Source organism: Corythoichthys intestinalis, chromosome 20, assembly GCF_030265065.1.
Source record: "Corythoichthys intestinalis isolate RoL2023-P3 chromosome 20, ASM3026506v1, whole genome shotgun sequence".
NCBI lineage: Eukaryota > Metazoa > Chordata > Actinopteri > Syngnathiformes > Syngnathidae > Corythoichthys > Corythoichthys intestinalis.
This window is the reverse complement of record NC_080414.1, coordinates 3,676,040-3,698,405: the sequence shown is the minus strand read 5'-3', so window position 1 is coordinate 3,698,405 and position 22,366 is coordinate 3,676,040. Positions and strand designations below refer to the sequence as shown.

General features: G+C 34.6%; 1 protein-coding gene across 1 annotated transcript in view; it reads right to left on the bottom strand.

Annotated features, from left to right (window-relative positions):
• Positions 1-1,446: 1,446 nt before the first annotated feature.
• The window catches only part of bmi1a (bmi1 polycomb ring finger oncogene 1a), a 35,620-nt gene continuing 14,700 nt past the window's right edge, over positions 1,447-22,366 (bottom strand). The window contains exons 11-19 of the mRNA XM_057825066.1: positions 14,536-14,663; positions 14,366-14,462; positions 14,218-14,273; positions 14,078-14,125; positions 7,809-7,920; positions 7,659-7,701; positions 7,480-7,578; positions 7,313-7,393; positions 1,447-2,399 (exon numbers count right to left, since the gene is read on the bottom strand). Of these exons, the coding sequence (XP_057681049.1) occupies positions 2,031-2,399; positions 7,313-7,393; positions 7,480-7,578; positions 7,659-7,701; positions 7,809-7,920; positions 14,078-14,125; positions 14,218-14,273; positions 14,366-14,462; positions 14,536-14,663 (1,033 nt within the window). The 3' untranslated portion in view covers positions 1,447-2,030. The remainder of the gene's footprint in view (positions 2,400-7,312; positions 7,394-7,479; positions 7,579-7,658; positions 7,702-7,808; positions 7,921-14,077; positions 14,126-14,217; positions 14,274-14,365; positions 14,463-14,535; positions 14,664-22,366) is intronic.

Here is a 22,366-nt window from a genome sequence, read left to right as displayed (position 1 = left end):
AATTTTGACAGCCCTAATATATATATATATATACATATATATACACAGACACATATATAGCATATTTCTGTATATGTATTATATGACTATCTTGCTAATTGAACAAGTACACTTTTAATCCGTTCAGAAAAATTGAACAATCAGAGCTTTAGGTAATGGTGAAGGAAATGCTGAAATAAAAATAATTCTGTAAAAAAGCATGAAATATCCCCGACCAAAACAATTGCACTTTGTTGTGGTGGTGTGTGAGTAGAGTAAAAATCAATGCAGATTTTTTGGGGGGTCCAAGAGGGGGGGAAATGGGTCTGAAGGAGTTAAAGTGGTATAATCTGACACATTAATCTGTTAACTGGTCTTTAACACTCAAAACAAGATGGGAAAAAAATGATTCGACTATAGATTTAAGAAAAAAAATCTAATTAAGACGTTATACATTTGGAGTGTACAATACACCTTGTTTTGACAGACATTATTTATATCTAAAAGTCAAATTAAATTGCAACGAGACAATTTTCATGTATTAATTTTTCTAAGTGTGGTGTATTTACTAATGTTTAACCATGAAGTTGTGTTCAGGCGAACCTTTATAAGAGCACGCAGACGTCCTCTAGCGACAGCAATTCAGCCAACAGGATCACGACGCATGAAGAATGCCGGCCAAAGAGCAAACGTCACCGCCCAAAGCACGTGACCATGAACCCAAGGTGACTATTTTTAAGACCAAATTGACGCTTGATTCGTTCTAACATTAATGCACTTATTTTTTTAGAGTCCATCGCAAGACGAATGCTGCAAGAAAAATCAACTCGACTCGAAGAGAGAGGAGTACCACGCCAATGTTTTGCTTTTGCTTAATTTATGGCTTTGAGTTGATGTCACCTTGTCGGTGAGGCTCAAATCAGCGAGTGTGTAATTGCAATTGAGAGAAATTGTGCGTTTTAAACTAGAACACGGCGCAAGATTTTTATTTATTTTGAACATTGTTCAATTAAGGTGAATTCCATTTCTTTTTGTCGAATTTAACAGAGATCACAAAAAACGTTATCAAAAAAAATTGTGTGATGTCATCTTCAGAAACATTGGGTTTGACAGTGTATTTTGGAAAAACACCCGCGCGACTAAAAATCACGTGCTTTCTGCAAGAATGCACTGAAAAAAAAATACTAGATGGATTTACTTGATAAAATCATTGTAACCATTTGCTCTTTTATGAAGTAAATTTTACTAGAAGCCGTAGTTTACTTCATAAAAGTGCAATTTACTACAAGCAATAAAATTTACTTACTAAAAGTGCAAATGGTTACAATGATTTTATCAAGTAAACCCACCCAAAAAATACATTTTTAAGTTAAAACTTTTTTTTTTTAAATACATTGCATAAATGCAGATTTCTATTTAAAAGCTCCACGCGTGTAAAAACGAAAATACACCAAGACAAGCTCGATAATAAGTGTAAAAGTTTTTTATTTAGATGTTTTTATACTGTGCAACAGTAACAATACAATAAGTTGTCCATAAAATCGAGCGAATTAACAGATAAACGGAAAATACAGGAGACGTGACGTCATCGATCGTGAAATGTGACAGAACCGGAGAATTGTTTCCCCCTCGGAAGAACATCGCCGTTGATTTAAAAAGGCCTTACTGTATTTTTATATGTACATGTGGCTTCTAAAAAAAAAAATCAAACGTAATTCTCCTAAAGCCAACAACGAAAAGCGGCAGAATTTAAACAGGTGTCATCATGAGCATGCATTGAAAGTATAACACACACAGGAGAAAATAAAAATGACTTCTTTTTTCGTTCCTGTAAATAAAAATCTTGCATTCTTAACGAGTAAATGCTTTACTTTCTCCATTCCACAATGATATTCTTCACATAACGTCCTTTTTATTTTTGAAATGCACTACTGACACAACCATAAAACGTCAGAATGGAGAGAAAGAGAGAAGGACTATACAATGGAACTATGTTGGCATGGTAACGGTGTTATCTGAGCGCGTCTGGCGTTGGCCGGTCCGATCCGGTGTCATCCGGACGAAGTGGCCGAGCCGTTGAGAGACACCTTCCGGGGCTTCCCGCTGCCGAGCTGCCCGAAAGGGCGGCCGGGGGTCGGGGGAGCCGCCGCCGGGCTCCCGTTGACGTTGCTGCCCGGGCCGCGAGGAGGAAGGAGCGGGGACCGCGCCGGCTCGCCGCCGCCGCCGCCGCCGCCGCCGCCGGGGCTCGGCAGGGAGGAGGACGTGGATGGCGCTCCCGCGGGACTTCCAGCTTTGTCGCTGGCCGAGTCGCTTTCCGGACCGGAGCGGTGGACGCCCTCCTTCTGCTGTTGCTGAGAAGGGCTGACCTTCAATTTCTTGCAGCTCGGCCGAACTCTGTACTGGAGCGGGAGTGGACCCGTCTATGGATAGAGATATGCAGCCATGCACTTTTGAGCTGATGCAAACCAATCATCATAATATAAAACAATGACACCTTTAAAATGGAAAAAAATCGACTTGACAAACGACAATAGAATAATAGTTTAAGTGAACGTTAATATTCCAAAATTTCATCTTTTATTTTCTCATGTCCAAAATAAAGCATTCGGTCATTCATTCAGTCAAGGTTAACTGACCTTAATAGACTCGTTTTGAATCCTGTAAATTGTGTCACACAATCCAAACTAAAATGCCAGAAAGGGAAAAAGGACTTTACTTGAATTTCTCCCATTTACATATTTTTTCCTTCAGCAACCAAAAAAAAAAAAAATCACAAAGTTTAAAAGTGAAGTGACCCCCCCCCCCCAAAAAAAAACATGTTTTAGTTTTCTGCTACTTATTTTTATCTATGTGTTTTTATTGTTTTTACATTTTATATTTTAAATCTGCCTTAAACGTTCCAGAATGTATTATTATTGTTGTACTTTTTTTCCCAATCTTAAATCTGCCTAAACGTTTTTTAAATTATTATGCAGCGACCTTGAGTGCCAGAAAGGAGCCTTAAAAAATGTATTATATATATATTTTTTTTAAAAAGCGATTGCTAAGTTTGTTGCAAATTGTTTTTTCTTTAAAGAATTTTAAAGATTGTATTTTACCTCCTTTTGTTGATTGATCATAAATACGAATTGGCTTGTTTTTACATGAACTATTAACTAAAGTAATAAATATAACCATCACAGACTTATACACACATATACACACACACACATATATATATTACACACACACACACACACACACACAGATACACATGTATATGGCGGAAAACACAGAAGGAACTGAAAAAGCAGTTTCTGCTCTTGCACTCCTCTTAAAAATAAACTGCTGTATTTTAAACCAAAACAACTGTTGTGTTTGATAGAAGAATATGTCTATATGCTGCCATAGCAGATTCATGGAGCAATAAGTCCCCAAACTATTTTTAATTTGTCCGTTTTACCCTGGAAATCCCCGTTTACAGGCGACGCGCAATCGCTTTTGTTTCAACCCAGCCATAAAAAGAAGGTAAGTATATTTATTATTCAAAATGTCTGTCATTTTTAGCTTAGAATCAATAATTGATGTCTAATATTTCATTTATGTCTAATATTTCGTTTATAAAAACGACTTTAAAAAATTATTCACCCGCAAATTTTAAACTTTTAAACAAATGACGTCATAATGAAAAAATTAGGGTCTGTAAAAAAGTCACGCATATCTACCTCATAACTATCGCCTAATTGTATATTTTTTCGTTACCGTCGCATTTTCCCCAATATTTTAAATGTATAATCGATGTAAACAAATAAAAATGGAGAGAGAAAAAAAACAACGTTTAAAAGGGTAAATATATGAAAAAAAAACTCTCGACCACTCCTTATGTCGGCGATTTCTGCATCGCGACCCTTGCTATATTGCCATATTTCACCCATAAAATCCCCCAAAAATCCAGCTGTGGCCAATTACAGCTGTGTCTCGACACTCATTGATACATGCTACATGGAGGTTTTGGATCGAAAAGAGGTATGTACGCGATAATATCTCGTTAAAATCATGGCGTCTTTAATTATGCCCTCGCCACTTTTTTTTTTAATGCCCTCCTGTTCAAAAATGTTCTACCCCCAGAAAATTGAGATTTTAAGCTTTCCAATGATGAATCACACATACCTATCGGACAATTTTGAAATTTGGCCAAATTGGGGGTCTCAGAGCAGAACTTCAAGTCGCCTGAGTGTTTTCCGCCATACATATACATACACACACACACATATACATATATATACATATATATATATACACACACACACATATTATATATATATAGACACACACACATATATATGCATAAACACAAATATGTGTGTGTGTGTGTATTACTTATACAATATAATAAAATAGAATCGTCTTTATTGTCATTGTCAATAACGAAATGAACATTGTGAAACAACGAAATTTGACAAGGCACTCCAGCATAAACATCTAGAACAATTTAACCCCCGCAGACCAGCAAATATCTGCGGGTGATTTTTACTCGACTCAAACACCAAAACAAAATGCATTTTTTTGGTCGCGGATATTTCATGCTTTTATTGGTTATTTTTATTGTTAATGTGTTTTTGATGAGAAATGAGCACTTTACGTTATCCTTTTTAACGTTGCTCTCAAATTCTTCCCCCGCAAAAAACTGATCCTTGTTGAATTGTGTTACAAAACATGCATACTTTCACATTAAATCACTAGATGGGAAATTCAGGGAGGGGAATTTGTTGTGAATAATTCTTCAGGGGTAAAATTCAGACGCACAATGATTACTCTTAACAAGTTTTTTTTTTTTTTGGATTAAGAAGCACTAGTACAAAACAATCGGGAAGGGGGGCAAAGTTGTCATCTTTAATCTTTAGTATTACTGTTTGAAAAAAAAAAGTATTACAGTTTGAAAAAAAAAAAAAAAAACATATTAAATTCCTTTGAAAGATTTTTGTTCCCCTCCCTGTGGTTTTTCTTCAAGTGTAAACCATAATAACACACACACACGCATGCACACACACACACACACACACACACTATAAAATGATAAACAACTGGAGTGTTTAAAAAAAAAAACATAGGATCGACAAGAAAAATCTAATATTATGGAAATCGTTTCAATAGTGCGTAAATAAAGCAAAAGCAAGAATACAACTTAATTAGATATGATAAGTGAACCAAACTCAATTTTTATCAACCTGTTGTGAACACTAATTTTTAATACGTAGTAATTTGGGGCTGGAAAACATGCCTAACTTGATGTCTCAGTTAAGTAAAATTAGTAAAAAATTTTTTTTTTTTGTGCCCAGTGTTCTTTGGGCATTCTTTCAGACATGCCTCATCTATTTCGCACACAAAAACATTCTCACGCCTTCAACCAGAGCTCTCTTCAACATCTTCACTTTGATTTGGTAAGTAAGTATTTAACCCTTTTATAAACTGTCACGTTGCCTTGTTGTATATGGCAACATGACAGTTTATAAAAGAGTCAAATACTGTAGCGACTGTTCCACCGCAATGCATAATGGGTAGTTGTGGCTGTTGTTATATCATGTGTTCTGTTCAATAAAGTGTGCTTTTTCTTGGGGTCGTGTGGTGTATAAGGCACAAGAACAGCACGTGTTAATAACAAAAGTCAGTCTCCTCCACCACGTTGCTCGCCACAACATTTACTTACCAAATTGAGGTGAAGTAGGCAAAGGTTATATTACTGATTTTTCATTTCACACCAAACATCAAGAGAACATTAAGCAGCATGTCAAGAGCCAATATAACTTGAGCATTTAAAAATAAAGTTTAATTCCATTGAGTGTTCTCCCCTCCTTTATTTGGGGGTAGGGTGAGTCCTGTTTGAAAATGGGTCATTAATTAAATTAGCATGTGCTGTTTAGATTGTAGAATTATTTCAGGTAAAAAAAAAAAAAAAATGAAGTTCACCTACATACAGTATGATGAATGAGTAGCACTAAAGCTAACTAAGGTATCACTTAAGTACTGAAAACTCAAATTATAACTCAATGTGTTACTGCAAACTCACTTTAAACAAATAACTATAATCCAATTATTAAAACTTGAAATTATTAAGTAAATTGCATCGAATTAATGTACGTAACATAAATTACTTTTTCTAAGGCAGCAATTTTGCATTTGCAAGACAATTTATATCATATTTTACAGTGTGGCACGTTTTCTCTCCCTCTAATTGATATTCATAAAACTGCATGCATGATACAACTCAGATTTTGGAAAAGGACAGCAAAAAAAATGGTATTCCAAAATAAATAAATCTATATGGCGGAAAACACTCAGATGACTTGAAGTTCCGCTCTGAGACCCCAATTTGGCCACATTTCAAAATTGTTCGATATGCATGTGAGATACATCATTGGAAGGCATAAAATCTCAATTTTCTGGGGAAAGAAAATTTTTGAGCGGTTGGGCATTAAAAAAAAAAAAAAATCGAACAGCGAAACCCTAACTGGAAGTGTGAGCATGAAAGAGCAAAATTAAAGACGCCATGATTTTAACGAGATATTATTGCAAATTTATTTTTATTCGATCCAAAAACTCCATGTAGCATGTATCACCGAGTGTCAAGATACAGCTGCGAATGGCCACAGCCAGATTTTTTGGTGGATTTTATGGGTGAAACATGGTAATATAACAAGTGTCACGATGCAGAAATCACAGACATCAAGGAGTGGTTGAAATTTTCTTTTTCATATATTTACCCTTTTAAATGTATTTTTTCAATTTTTCTTTGTTTGGATCGATTATTTATCATCTAAAATATTGGGGGAAATGCGACTGTAATGAAAAAAATACAATTAAGTGATAGTTATGAGGTATATATCCGTGACTTTTTTACAGACGCCAATTTTTTCACTGTGACGTAATTTGTTTAAAAGTTTAAATGTGCAAGTAAATAATCTTTTAAAGTCTTTTTTTTTTTTAACAAAATATTTGACGTCAATTAATGATTCTAAGCTAAAAAATGACAGACATTTTTAATAATAAATATAATTCCCTTCCTTTAATGGCTGGGTTAAAAAAAAATAAATAAAGTTGTGCAACGTCTGTAAACGGGGGTTTTCAGGGTAAAAATGACTAATTAAAAATACTTCGGGGGCTTAATGCACTATGAATCTTCTATGGCAGCATATAGAAATACTGTTCTATCAAACACAACCATTCTTTTGGCTTAAACTACAGCAGTTTATTTTAAAGAGGGGTGCAGAGCAGAAACTGCTTTTTCAGTCTTGTCTGTGTTTTCCGCCATTTATTTAACTCAAAGGTGCTGAGAATTGCATGAATTTGTCCTCACCCTTCTCCAAGTGTAGATATACGCTATATCCATTAATGTGTAGTAATCTTTCAGAGGTTCATCTTCATACATGACTTCTACCTATATAGGCAAAACACAATTTTATCAAAATAATAATAATAACAACTTCAGTTTTTTAACAATTAAAGTAAGTATATAATATAGACCTGGTATGTGTTTGGGATGTCCATTTTGCTGCGCAGGAACTTCCTCAGATGCATGATGGTCATTGCTGCAGGACACTGCAGGTACCTTTTGTTTGCCATCTGCCAAATAGGAAATATAGACATATCTTAATCAATGGCAAAAGGGTTTTCGCTTGAAACAGAAAAAATGAAAACCTTACCTGATCTTTTTTCGAATGCTTGTCTCCAAGTCCACTTGTCAGTCTGAACGCAATAACATTCAGAATTATTTTCCATGTTCTAAAAATGACTTTTGCTTTTGGACAGCAATACATTTAGGCGAAATCCACGACTGATTAAAACTACCTCACCTGGCACTCGGGTCAAAGAACTCAATGGAGAGGCTGATGATCTCATCATCTGTGATTATTCTCTTGTCCTCATCTGCCACCTCTCCTCGGTCTTCGTTGGAACCATTAGAAGCTTGAAAATGGGTAGGACACATGGCAATAAGTACAAAATCATATTGTTTGGAAATATTACAAGTCTGTTAATCTAATTTTGTAGTAATAATACACAAGGGAATGTGTAAAGACATGTGTAAAAGCTTATTAGCAAGGGTGCAGGTTTGGTAGTAGTCATTTTTAAGAGTTTTACAGTTTGGAAAAAATGTAATATTAACATATTAAATTCCTTTGAAAGATTTTTGTTCCCCTCCCTGTGGTTTTTCTTCATGTGTAAACATAAATCATAATAACACACACACTATAAAATGATAAACAACTGGTGTGTTTAAAAAAAAAAAAAAAAAAAAAAAAAAGGGTTATTTATCTGTTCCTCCGCAATGGATAATGGGTAGTTGTGGCTGTGTTTTAACAGATTAATGCAGGGGTCCCCAAACTTTTTCCTGTGAGGGCCACATAACTTTTCCCTTCTCTGATGAGGGGCCGGGGTCAGTTTGTAACAGAAAAAGTGTCGATTACAGGAGTGCCTAAATGTAAAAATGTATTGTTTTTCCAAAAGTAACAATCAAATAACCCTTTCGGGATTCTTCACGGAACAAAAGTAAATGATATGATATGATATATGATATGATACGATACAGTGGGGAGAACAAGTATTTGATAAACCCATTGGCAGTGTATCAAATACTTGTTCTCCCCACTGTATATGATATGATATGATATGATATGATATGATATGATATAACGCAATTAATTAAATAGATATAACCAAATAACCCTCTCTGGGTTCGTCACAGAAAAAAAGCCAGGAAATAAATAACACTATTGAAGAAAGAAAAAAAAAAAAAAAAAAGCTCTCTGGTATTGTTCAGGGGGCCGGACCAAATGTGGAGGCAGGCCGTATCCGGCCCACGGGCCGTAGTTTGGGGAACCCTGGATTAATGTGTCAGATTATTCCATTTACATCAAAAAGTTGGTTATTTTTCACCTAAATCAGGAAAAAAATGTTATCAAATAATGTGTTGAATAATATCTATTCTTAATTTTTGACACATTTACCCCCCACCCCACCACCCTAAAATAAAAAAGATGCACAACAATTACTCTTAAAAACTTATTTTTGGACTAAAAAGCACTAGTACAAAACAATCGGGGTCTAGCTGTCATTTTTAAGGGTTTTACAGTATGAAAAAAAAAATAGTATTAACATATTAAATTCCTTTGAAAGATTTTTGTTCTCCTCCCTGTGTTTTTTCTTCATGTGTAAACTTAAATCATAATAACACACACACTATAAAATGATAAACAACTGGTGTGTTTAAAACAAAAAAAAAAAAATTTTTTTTTAATGGTTATTTATCTGTTCCTTGCAATTGATAATGGGTAGTTGTGGCTGTTTTTGAACAGATTAATGGGTCAGATTATTCCATTTACATAAAAAAATTGGTTATTTTTCACCTAAATCAAGAAAAAATGTTTTCAAATAATGTTTTGAATAATATCTATTCTTAATTTTTTGGCACATTCACCCCCCACCCAACCCCCTAAAGTAAAAAAAAAAAAGCACAACAATTACTCTTAAAAACTTATTTTTGGACTAATAAGCACTAGTACAAAACAATCGGGTTGTCATTTTTAAGGGTTTTACTGCATGGGAAAAAAATTGTATTAACATATTAAATTCCTTTGATAGATTTTCCTCTCCCTGGGTTTTTTTCTAATAAGCTTAAATCATAGTAACACACACACACACACACAATAAAATGTTAAACAACCAGTGTGTTTATAAAAAAAAAAAAAAAAATTTTTTAAAGGTTATTTATCTGTTCCTCGCAATTGAGAATGGGTAGTTGTGGCTGTTTTTGAACAGATTAATGGGTCAGATTATTCCATTTACATCAAAAAGTTGGTTATTTTTCACCTAAATCAAGAAAAAATGTTTTCAAATAATGTTTTGAATAATATCTATTCTTAATTTTTTGACACATTTACCCCCCCCCCCCCCACCCAACCCCCTAAAGTTAAAAAAAAAAAAAAAAAAAAAAAAGCACAACAATTACTCTTAGAAACTTATTTTTGGACTGATAAGCACTAGTACAAAACAATCGGGTTGTCATTTTTGTCAGTTTTACTGTATGGGAAAAAAAATATGTATTAACATATTAAATTCCTTTGATAGATTTTACTCTCCCTGGGTTTTTTCTAATAAATTTAAATGATAGTAACACACACACACACACACACACACACACACACACACACACACAATAAAATGTTAAACAACCGGTGTGTTACAAAAAAAGAGGATTATTTATTTGTTCCTCCACAATGGATCATGTGTAGTTGTAGTGGTTTTTAACAGATTAATGTGCCAGATTATTCCACTTACTTTTAGCCCATGCATCTAAAAGTTGGTCATTTTTAAAAAAGAATAAATGTCTATATTTGATTAGCAAATTTGAACATAAATTATATTAACATACACAATTGAAACACACTTGTTAATAATCTCTTAACTATCCAGGAATGCAAAAAAATAAACATTTGGCTTAAAACCACTTAACATTGTCTGAATAAATAAACTGAAGAAACATCATAGGATATAACAAAAACAAATAAAAATAGAACCTTCCCACAAAAATGGCTTAAATAAGAATCACCTACTATTCAGGAATGGATAGATATTGTACATGAAATTTACATCATGGAGGAGCTGTCATTTTTCACTTAAACTTGTGATTGATACATTTTATTTGAATTGTCCATGAAGACAAAGTACTGAAATTAAATTAATTAATTAATTAATCGTAATTAATCGCAATTCAAACCATCTATAAAGTATGCCATATTTTTCTGTAAATTATTGTTGGAATGAAAAGATAAGACACAAGACGGATATATACATTCAATATACGGTACATAAGTACTGTATTTGTTTATTATAACAATAAATCAACAAGATGGCATTAACATTCTGTTAAAGCGATCCATGGATAGAAAGACTTGTAGTTCTTAAAAGATAAATGTTAGTACAAGTTATAGAAATTTTATATTAAAACCTCTCTTAATGTTTTAGTTTGAATAAAATTTGTAAAAATTTCAATCAAAAAAATAAACTAGTAGCTCGCCATTGTTGATGTCAATAATTACACAATGCTCATGGTGCTTAATACCATAAAATCAGTCGCACCAAAGCGCCAGCAGAGGGCGACAAAACAAAAAACAAAACAGTAACAAGTGGACATGACACTGTGCTGTCATTTTAATCTGTTTGAGCGGGGCATGTGCGTTAAATGCTTCAAATATTTTAACGTGATTGATTTAAAAATTTATTTATCGTCCATTAACGCGATAATTTTGACAGCCCTAGTTTATTTTTTTTTCTGTTTCCTTTAAAACAAAAATGTAATGAATCGAGAAATAAGTACAGTGTACAGTATATTATTTGTGAGGATCTAAAAAAAATAAAATAGTTTTTGAAAACAAAGCTTTGAATCGATCTGCACACTGCAAATTTATAACGTCTTAATCAGATTATTTTTCTCAAATCTAGTCAAATCATTTTTTACATCTTGTTTTGAGTGTTAAGGATTAAAGAAATAATGGGTCTGATTATTCCACTTATTTTAAGTAAATATGACTATTTGTTCTTATTAAGCCCAGACATCTAAAAGTTGGTCATTTTTCACCTAAATCAAGAAGAAACTTGCTTTCAAATCATGTTTTGAACAATATTTATTCTTGATTTAGGAACACTTTTGACAAACAAACTTTTTTTTGGAAGATTGAATATATCAATTTATTGCTTAAAATAAGTCTATGAATCTCATTTTCAGCTAGCTCTTTTTCTTATTTCAAGAAATCTAAGTGAGAAAATTTTACTTGAAACACTGGCAGATCATTTCACTCATTTTTAGTAGATTTACACTGAAAACAAGGGAATTTAAATAGTTTTAAGGAGGGGGTGTTTTAGATGCACTGCATGGGAAAAACATTTAATCATAAAGGCTCATTATGTATTTGTAGCCAATTTAGTCATTATGATAGTAGGCTAATATAGATACATACAGCATGTGTTGACTTCATTATAAGGCTTTTAACTTTTTGTGTTTTCTTTTTAGGTCAACATTTTGACCCCTGTCCTACAGAAACCATATTAGAACAAAAAATACACTTTCCTCCCCCATCTTTTTCCATTTTCATTTTTGAAAAAGCTTCAGGGAGCCACTAGGGCTTAATTAAGAACATTTCTGACAAACAAGCTTTTTTGAAGATTAAATGTACTAATTCATTGCTTAAAATAAGTCTGTTAAGGTTTTGTTCAGCTATTTTTTTTTAATTTCAAGAAATCTGAGTAAAATTGACTTGAGGCACTGACAGATCATTTAACTTATTTCTAGTAAATTTAAACTGAAAACAAGGAAATTTAACTAGTTTTAGGGAGGTGTGTTTTTGCAATGTATATGGCAGAAAATGCAAGCAGTTTCTGCTCTGCACCCTTTAAAAAAAAATGCTTTATTTTAAACCAAAAGAACTTATGTTTGATAGAACAATATGTCTTTATGCTGCCATATGTGATTCATGGCGTATGAAGCCCCCAAACTATTTTTAATTTGTCTGTTTTACCCTGGAAATCCCCGGTTACAGACGTTGCGCAACTGCTTTTGTTTCAACACAGCCATAAAAAGAAGGGAATTATATTAATTATTAAAAATGTCTGTCACGTTTAACATATGATATGAAAAAGAAAATCTCGACCACTCCTTGATGTCTGCGATTTGTGCATCGCGACCTGAGTTATATTACCATGTTTCACCCATAAAATCCCCCAGAAATCCGGCTGTGACCATTCAGATTACATGGAGTTTTTTTTTTTTTTTTTTTTCCTAAATGAAATATTAGACATCAATTACTGTTTCGAAGCTAAAAATGAGACATTTTGATTAATAAATATTAGGGCTGTCAAAATTATCGCGTTAACGGGCGGTTAATAAATGTTTTTAATTAATCACGTTCAAATATTTGACGCATTTAATGCACATGCCCCGCTCAGACAGATTAAAATGACAGCACAGTGTCATGTCCACTTGTTACTTGTGTTTTTTGGTGTTTTGTCGCCTTCTTCTGGCGCTTGGGTGCGACTGATTTTATGGGTTTCAGCACCATGAGCATTGTGTAATTATTGACATCAACAATGGCGAGGTACTAGTTTATTTTTTGATTGAAAATTTCACAAATTTTATTAAAATGAAAACATTAACATAATATAAAATTTCTGTAACTTGTACTAACATTTATCTTTTAAGAAATACAGTGGGGAGAACAAGTATTTGATACACTGCCAATGGGTTTTCCCATTGTGAGTGTATCAAATACTTGTTCTCCCCACTGTACAAGTTTTTCTATCCATGGATTGCTTTAACAGAATGCTAATAATGTTAATGCCATCTTGTTGATTTATTGTTATAATAAATAAATACAGTACTTATGTACCGTATGTTGAAAGTATATCCGTCTTGTGTCTTATCTTTCCATTCCAACAATAATTTACAGAAAACTATGGCATATTTTATAGATGGTTTGAATTGCGATTAATTAATTTTTAAGCTGTAATTAACTCGATTAAAATTTTTCATCGTTTGACAGCCCTAATGAATATAATTACTTCCCTTCTTTCATGGCTGGGTTGAAACAAAAGCGGTTGCGCGACGTCTGTAAACGGGGGTTTCCAGGGTAAAACGGACTAATTAAAAATAGTTCGGGGGCTTATTGCACCATGAATCTGCTATGGCAGCATATAGACATATTGTTCTACAAACACAACAGTTGTTTTGGCAGTTTTTTTTAAGACAGATGCAAGAGCAGAAACTGCTTTTTCAGCCTTGTCTGTGTTTTCCGCCATATATATTTTTTTAAATGCCCTCCTGTTCAAAAATTTTCTTTCCTCAGAAAATTCAGATTTTAAGCTTTCCAATGATTTATCACACATGCATATCTGACAATTTTGAAATTTGGTCAAATTGGGGGTCTCTGAGCGAAACTTCAATTTTGAGTGTTTTCCGCCATATAACTGAGCTCATTATATAAGGCATTTAAGACTGCTTAAAAGCTTGTGGGGACAATTTGAGCGACCTGAAACGTTAGTATTTGCAAGATTTCCAATTTAAGTGTTTCACCTTCAACAGGATGCTCTGCATAAAAGTCTCTTCTTCTCTTCATCTCATCTATAAAGGGGGGAAAAAAACAAACAATAATGGTGCATTCATATTTTATCTTATAAGAAAACATATAGCAGAAGCATCACAAAACACCTTACTTTTAAACAGGCCCGGGACCAGTTTATACACGATGTCCTGCAGAGTTTTGTCAGACCTGCACACAGGAAATCACACGTCAGTTTCGCTTTAGGTGCAAAGACACTTCAATTATAAGAGTCGTTTCGTAATTAATAATACTCTTCTCACCTAATGTTGAGCAGAGGCTTGGTTTTGTGAACTTGCACGTCGCAGATAGGACAATATTTGCTGGTTTCCAGGTAACGGACGATGCACATTTTGCAAACTGAAAAGACAAGCCGATTGTGAAGCGGAAAATGCGAAAGGAACGCGTTGCATGCGAGAGCCTGCGTGCTTACACGAGTGCAGACATTCGATGATGGTGGTGGCGTCGATGAAGTAACCCCCGCACAGGACGCACATGAGGTGAGGGTTGAGCTCGGTGATCTTGATTCTCGTCGTGCGATGCATGGTGAGCAAAAGGGAGCTGAAGAGGGAAAAAAAGCCGCGGTCAGTTTGCCATTTGGAAGAAGGCTGTGTATGTTTGCTTAACTTGTGTTAAAGCAACATCATCTTTTATGCTAATTTGACCATAAATGTCATAAATCTCCCGACAACAAAGGCTTTAGTCCGTCATTTTTGCGTTAAATTAAATACTGGAAATAAAGCACGTAAAAGCAAGGCTTACACTTTTTCATTTTTAATGCACGGCGCTTCTCACGTCAGGTGTTGGAAGGGGTGGACCCTTGTGTGTTTCTATGGCAACCACCGAATCCCGCAACAATTACACGAAATTCATTGAAAAATGAAAAGCGCGCATAGCGAGTTGCATGCAATTGTGCGATGCAGGACCAAGAGCGTGCATATAAGCGCATGCAGCACGCTGCGCGGCCGCCATTTTGTGCAGCGGGGGAAAAAATTAACCCTCGCGGCATGCCAGGTCGAGGACCAGAGTGTGTTTTTGCGTCGCTTTTAAGACATTGCGCAAGCAACACAGGCAGACAAGTCTGAAAAAGCAGTTTCTGCTCTTGCGCCTCTTTTTAAAAGAAACTGCTGTATTTTCATGTCATTTTTCATTTCGTTCATTTATTTCAGGACATGATTTTCCTTGTCAAGACAGCAAATATATACAGCTCATGTAATCATCTAACAAAAAAGAGCAGCATAACTAAGGAAAATTGCAACATCAAGTAAATACCTGAAAAGAAGTGGGAAGAACAAAATTTATTTAATCCCACCCCTATTCTCATCCAATTAAGAACAAAAAATAAAAATTCTTGCTACTTCCTTCCAAAAATGTAGGCAACCAAAAATGAGTTCAAACCGTTTTGTGCATATGGCGGAAAACACTCAGGTGACTTGAAGTTCCACTCTGAGATCCCCAATTTGGCCACATTTCAAAATTGTCTGATATGCACGTGTGATACTTCATTGGAAAGCTTAAAATACCAATTTTCTGGGGGAAGAAACATTTTTGAACAGGAGCGCATTTTTATATATAAATTAAAAATTTAAACAGCAAAACCCTAACAGGAGGCGAGAGCACAATTAAAGACGCCACGATTTTAACGAGATATTATCGCGTACATACCATGTTTCGATCCAAAAACTCAATGTAGCATGTATCACCGAGTGTCAAGGCACAGCTCTGAATGGCCGCAGCTGGATTTTTGGGGGATTTTATGGGTAAAACATGGTGATATAACAAGGGTCATGATGCAGAAATTGCAGACAACAAGGAGTGGTTGAGATTTTCATATAGTTTCCCTTTTCAATTTTTTTTCATCTGGATCGATTATTTATCATCTAACATCAGGGAAAATGAGACAGTAATAAAAATATACAATTAAGCGATAGTTATGACGTCGATATACGTGACTTTTATACAGACGGCAAATTTTTCATTTTGACGTAATTTGTTTAAAAGTTTTTAAATATCCTAATGAAGAATTTTTTAAGTCGTTTTTTTTTTTTTTTTAACTAAATATTAGACATCAATGAATGATTCTAAGCTAAAAATGACATTTTGAATAATAAATGTCATTACTTACCTTCTTTTTATGGCTAGGTTGAAACAAAAGCGGTTGCGCGACGTCTGTAAACGGGGGTTTTCAGGGTAAAACGGACAAATTAAAAATAGTTCGGAGGCTTAGTGCGCCATGAATCTACTATGGCAGCATATAGACATATTGTTCTTTCAAACACAACAGCTGTTTTGGCTTAAAATACAGCAGTTTCTTTTAAAGAGGAAGAGCAGAAACTGATTTTTCAGTCTTTTCTTTGTTTTCCGCCATATACATTTTTGTAACAAGTTTTGTCCCTTGTGATGAAGTTACCACAGGTAACACCCAAACCAAAACAATTTCAAATTATAAATGGCAACAATAACTGTACCAACATTGGTAACGGACACCATACCAGCAATGGTAAGAAACAACCAGCACTCATACCAAGACAACTTATTGATGTAATTAAGACCTTAGTTCAGTAAACTGTGACCAGACCTTAAGTTTGTATAACCGTTTAAATCTGTAGATAGTTTGGCATTGCTTGTGTTGCATTCCCAGATTATTCCAGAGTTTCGCTCCACACACAGACACACAAAAACTTTTATGAGTTGTTCCAATTTTTGGTATTATGAAGTCTCCATATCCTCTTAAGTCATGAGTTCTCTCTTTTTTAAGCCAAAAGAACTGTTGTGTTTGATAGAACAATAAGTCTATATGATGCCATAGCAGTTTCATGGCGAATTAAGCCCCCAAACTATTTTTAATTTTTACCCTGGAGACCCCCGTTTACAAACAATGCCAACAACTTTTGTTTCAACCCAGCCATAAAATGAAGTAATTATTTTCATTATTCGAAATTTCTATTATTTTTAGATTAGAAACACAAATTTATGTCTAATATTAAGTTAAAAAAAAAAAAAAAAAAAAAAAAAAAACGACTTTATAAAATTATTAACTCGCATATTTTAAACTTTTAAACAAATTTACAACATAATTTTGCTGTTGATTTTCACTTAGGTAAATGAAATTAAACTCATTTCACACTGTTACTTTTTTTGTTTTCATGTCTTACATTCTTATTTTATTGTCGCATCCTTGCATTACATGCTATTTTCATGGCGATCTATTTTTAATTTTCCGTTTTACGCTAGAGACCCCCGTTTACAGATGCTGCGCAACCACTTGTGTTTCAACCAAGCATTAAAAAGAAGGTAAGTAATTATTTTTATTATTTGAAATGTCTATGATTTTTAGCTTAGAATGATTAATTGATGTCTAATATTTAGTTACAAAAAATACATATAAAATGATTGACTTGCATATTTTAAATAAATTACATCACAATGAAAAAAAAAGTGTAAGTAGGTCACAGATATCTACCACATAACTAGCCGCTTAATTGTATTTTTTTTTTTGTTATTGTTCCATTTTCCCTTATATTTTTGATGATAAATGATCAATTCAAACAAAGAAAAATTGAAAAACAAACGTTTAAAAGGGTAAACATTTGAAAAACAAAATCTCGACCACCCCGTGATGTCTGCGATTTCTGCATTAAGACCCTTGTTATATTACCGTGTTTCACCCATAAAATCCCCAAAAAGTCCGGCTGTGGCTATTCACAGCTGTGTCTTGACACTCGGTGAGACTGAAACAAGGTAAGTACGCGATATTATCTCATTGAAATCATGGTGTCTTCAATTATGCTCTCTCATACGCTCACCTCAAGTTAGGGTTCAGAGCAGTGGTTCTTAACCTTGCTAAAGGCACCGTACCCAATGAGTTTCACAAGTACATTAACTGAACTCTTTGGAATTAGAAAAATCTTTTTTTTCTTCTTCTTCTTCTTCTTCCAAAAGCCAAATCGAAGCTAGAAACCTAAAACCTAAGTAAATTTCCATTCAAATTTCTTCTCATTTAGACAGCATGTTTTTAAGCAGGCCAAAATGTATGTTTTTATCTTTATGCCAGAAGGATCATCAGACCATTAAACCAAGACTGGCCCAATGTGCATATCTTAGAATTTTTCATTCAAATTTAGAGGAATATATCTTATACTGTTGAATATTAAATCTGTCTGGTTGCATTAACCTTGACCGTGCAATTTCTGTCATGTTTACATCTCAAATGACGTCAAATTTAATGAAAAGCCCTACACAAAATGATCACCAAATTTGCACACAAAGTCATTACGTTAAAAAAAAAAAAAAAAAAAGAATCTTCTCAAAAATCCAATAAACAGTGTGAATTTACAGCCCAAAAACTGCCTTTGATTTGCTTTTCACATTGGAAAATAGAATTAAACACAATAAATTTCACACCGTTTCTATTTGTTTTCATGCCGACATTCTCATTCTGTTGCATCCTTGCCTCACATACTATTTTCATGGTGTAAAATGTGACGCAAATGTTTTGTTTTGTTCTTTTTTATGTCAACGCAGTGCACGTTACCCATAGGTCTGTTTAGAGTCAACCTTCCACTAAGCAAACCAGCTTCTCCTCCCATCACATAGAGGACTAACAGTTGAAAGAACTGGAATAAAGTCTGTATATTGTGGACTAATCAGTCCAAAAACTGGTCTAAAACGCCACTTTACTGAAATTTGGCCAACTTTGGGTCTGAGAGCGGAACTTCAAGTCACCTAAGTGTTTTCTGCCTTATATTGTTATTCAAGAATCACACAGGGTGTCCATAAGCACACAAACCAACTGAAAAATGACATAAGAAAACACAGGCAGAAACAAACTAGCAAAGTAAGAACATTAAAAAGGCGCAAACTATCAGTGCACAACAAACAGGCTTATATGCCAATGGAACCACATGTTTGACCTACATCTATAGCTATTTGCCAGGTCCGTTATTTTCATTTAGAAATTATTTTTCAGACTTATTTAATCGCCACATGAACAATCAGATTTCTTGATAGCACTTTAAAGGTAGGTAACCCACAACTGACAAATAACTGGTTGGCGCTGTACCATCTATAGGTCAGGGGTCAGCAATCCACAGCTCTACAGCCACATGCGGCTCTTTAGCCCTAATGGCTCCCTGGAGCTTTTTCAAAAATGTTTGAAAATAGAAAAAGATTGGGAAGGGGAATATGTTTTTTGTTTTAATAAGGTTTCTGTAGGAGGACAAACATGACTCAAACATTCTTCTAATTTGTTAACATTGTAATGAAGTTCAACCTGAGGCGGCATCGTACAGCAGAGAAGTCACATGGTGCGTCATTCTCTATACACTGAAAAAAATAACAGGTGGATTTACTTGATAAAATCATTGGAACAATTTCCACCTACTTCAGTTCAGTAAATTTTACTGCTTGCACTATTAAGTTTAGTTCACAAACAGTAAAATTTACTGAATTGAAGTAGGTGGAAATTATTACAATGATTTTATCAAGTAAATCTTCCATTTTTTGAACATTTTTGAAAAGAGCCGCATGTGGCTGTGGAGCTGTGGGTTGCTGACCCCTGGCCTATAGATGGTACAGCACCAACCATTTATTTGTCACTTGTGGGTTACCTACCTTTAAAATGCTATTAAGAAATCTGATGTATAAGTTCATGTGTCATTGAAGTAAGTCTGAAAATATTATTTTTATGAAAATAACACACCTGACAAAGAGCGAAAGATGTAGGTCAAGCATGTGGCGCCATTGGTGTAAAATCCTGTTTGTAGTGCACTGTTTGTGCCTTTTTAATGTTCTTTCTTTGCTTGTTTTCTTATGTCATTTTTCTGTTAGTTTGTGTGTGTGCTATGGACACCCTGTGTGATTCTTGAATAAAGATCATAAATATATATGGCGGAAAACAGTCAGGTGACTTGAAGTTCTGCTCTGAGACCCCACAATTTGGCCAAATTACAAAATTGTCCTATATATGCATGTGTGATACATCATTGGAAAGCTTAAATTCTCTGGGAGACGTAAAATTTTGAACCGGAGGGCATTTAAAAAAAAAAAAAAAAAAAACTTTTTAAACCCCTAAACCAGTGGTTCTTAACTACGATTTGATCAAACCCCACGGGTTTCGTGAGTCAGTCTAAGGGGTTAGGTGAAGGTTAAGACATGCAGGGCCCCATTTTTGGACACTGACTAAATCTATAGGTAAAGTGGTGTTTTAGACCAGGTTTTGGACTGGTTAGTCCACAATATACAGACTTTAGTTCTTTCAACTGTTAGTCCTCTATCTAATGGAAGGAGAAGCTGGTTTGCGTATGAGGAAATACAACAGACCTATGGGTAACGTGCACTGCGTTGACACCAAAAAACACAACATTTGCGTCATATTTTACGCCATGAAAATAGTATGTGAGGCAAGGATGCGATAATGACAATGTTGGCATAAAAACACAAATAGAAACGGTGCGAAATTAATCGTGTTTAACTCTATTGTCCAATGTGAAAGGCAAATCAAAGGCAATTTTTGTTAAGTAAATTTTACTGTTTGTGAACTAAACTTCATATTGCAAGCAATAAAAGCTCTAGAGCCACATGCAGCTCTTTTCAAAAATGTTCAAAAAATGGAAAAAGATTGGGAAGGGGAATATATTTTTTGTTTTGATATGGTTTGATATGATTTCTGTCGGAGGACAAACATGACACGTTGTAATGAAGTTCAACCTGAGGCGGCATCGTACAATAGAGTAGTCACATGGTGCGTCATTCTCTTTACACTGAAAAAAAAATAACTGGTGGATTTACTTGATAAAATCTTTGGAACAATTTCCACCTACTTCAATTAAGTACATTTTACTGCTTGCAATATTAAGTTTAGTTCACAAACAATAAAATGTACTTAATTGAAGTAGGTGAAAATTGTTCCAATGATTTCATCAAGTAAATCCAACAGTTATTTTTTCAGTGTATAGAGAATGACGCACCGTGTGACTACTCTATTGTACGATGCCGCCTCAGGTTGAACTTCATTACAATATAAATGAATTAGAAGAACATGTCATGTTTGTCCTCCGACAGAAACCATATCAAACTATATAAAAAATATATATATATATATATATTCCCCTTCCCAATCTTTTTCCATTTTTTGAACATTTTTGAAAAGAGCCGCATGTGGCTCTAGAGCTTTTACTGCTTGCAATATTAAGTTTAGTTCACAAACAGTAAAATTTACTTCATTGACGTAGGTATGGTGGCACGGTGGCTGAGTGGTTAGCATGTCCGCCTCACAGTTCTGAGATCAAGGGTCAATCCTGGGCTCCGGCCTTCCTATATGTGGAGCTCCCACATCCAAAAAAGCATGCGTGGTAAGCTGATTTAACACTAAATTGCCCGTAGGTATGAGTGTGTGCATGAATGGTTGTATGTCATTGTGCCCTGTAATTGGCTGGCAACCAGTTCAGGGTGTACCCTGCCTACTGCCCATAGTTAGCTGGGATTGGCTCCAACACCTCCGTGACCCTCGTGAGGAAAAGCATGAAAAATGAATGAAGTACAGTAGGTATACAAATTACTGTGTACTTACAGGTAAATTTTACTGCTTGCAATATTAAGTTCAGTTCACAAGCAGTAAAATGTACTTAATTGAAGTATAGGTGCAAATTGTTACAATGATTTTATCGTTATCAAGTAAATCCACCAGTTATTTTTTTCAGTGTAGGATGCAGGGGAAATAAGCATTTAATCATAAAAGCTCATTATGTATTTCTAGCCAACTTACTCATCTTGATAGGAAGCTAATATAGCTGAGAGCAGCATGTGTTGCCTTCATTCTAAGGCTTATTTAAGGTTTTTAATTTTTTGCGGCTCCAGACATATTTGTTTTTCGCATTTTCGGTCTATTATGGCTCTGTCAACATTTTAGGTTGCCGACCCCTGATCTAGGCACACGCAATAACAGCCTCAAAGCATCATTTTAGGCTACATTTAACCTTTGCGTGGATTTAGCCAAGTACCCGTTGCAGCGGCAAAAAAAGGTTGTGCAGGAAGGTTTTCACGTGGTAAGGAACACATTAAAAAATTCTCTTAAGCATGCTTGCCTATGTGCATAAGGTTTACTGAGTCACAACGCCGTTATAGTCATGCATGCAGATAAATCCACTGCCTTTTAGCGTGTGACTGTATTTAAAAACAAAAAGAGAACATATTTCATTTGCGCTCAATTTAAGTTTTTTTGCGCAGATTGGGCGTCATCTTTAGCGGTGTACAAATAAACTCTT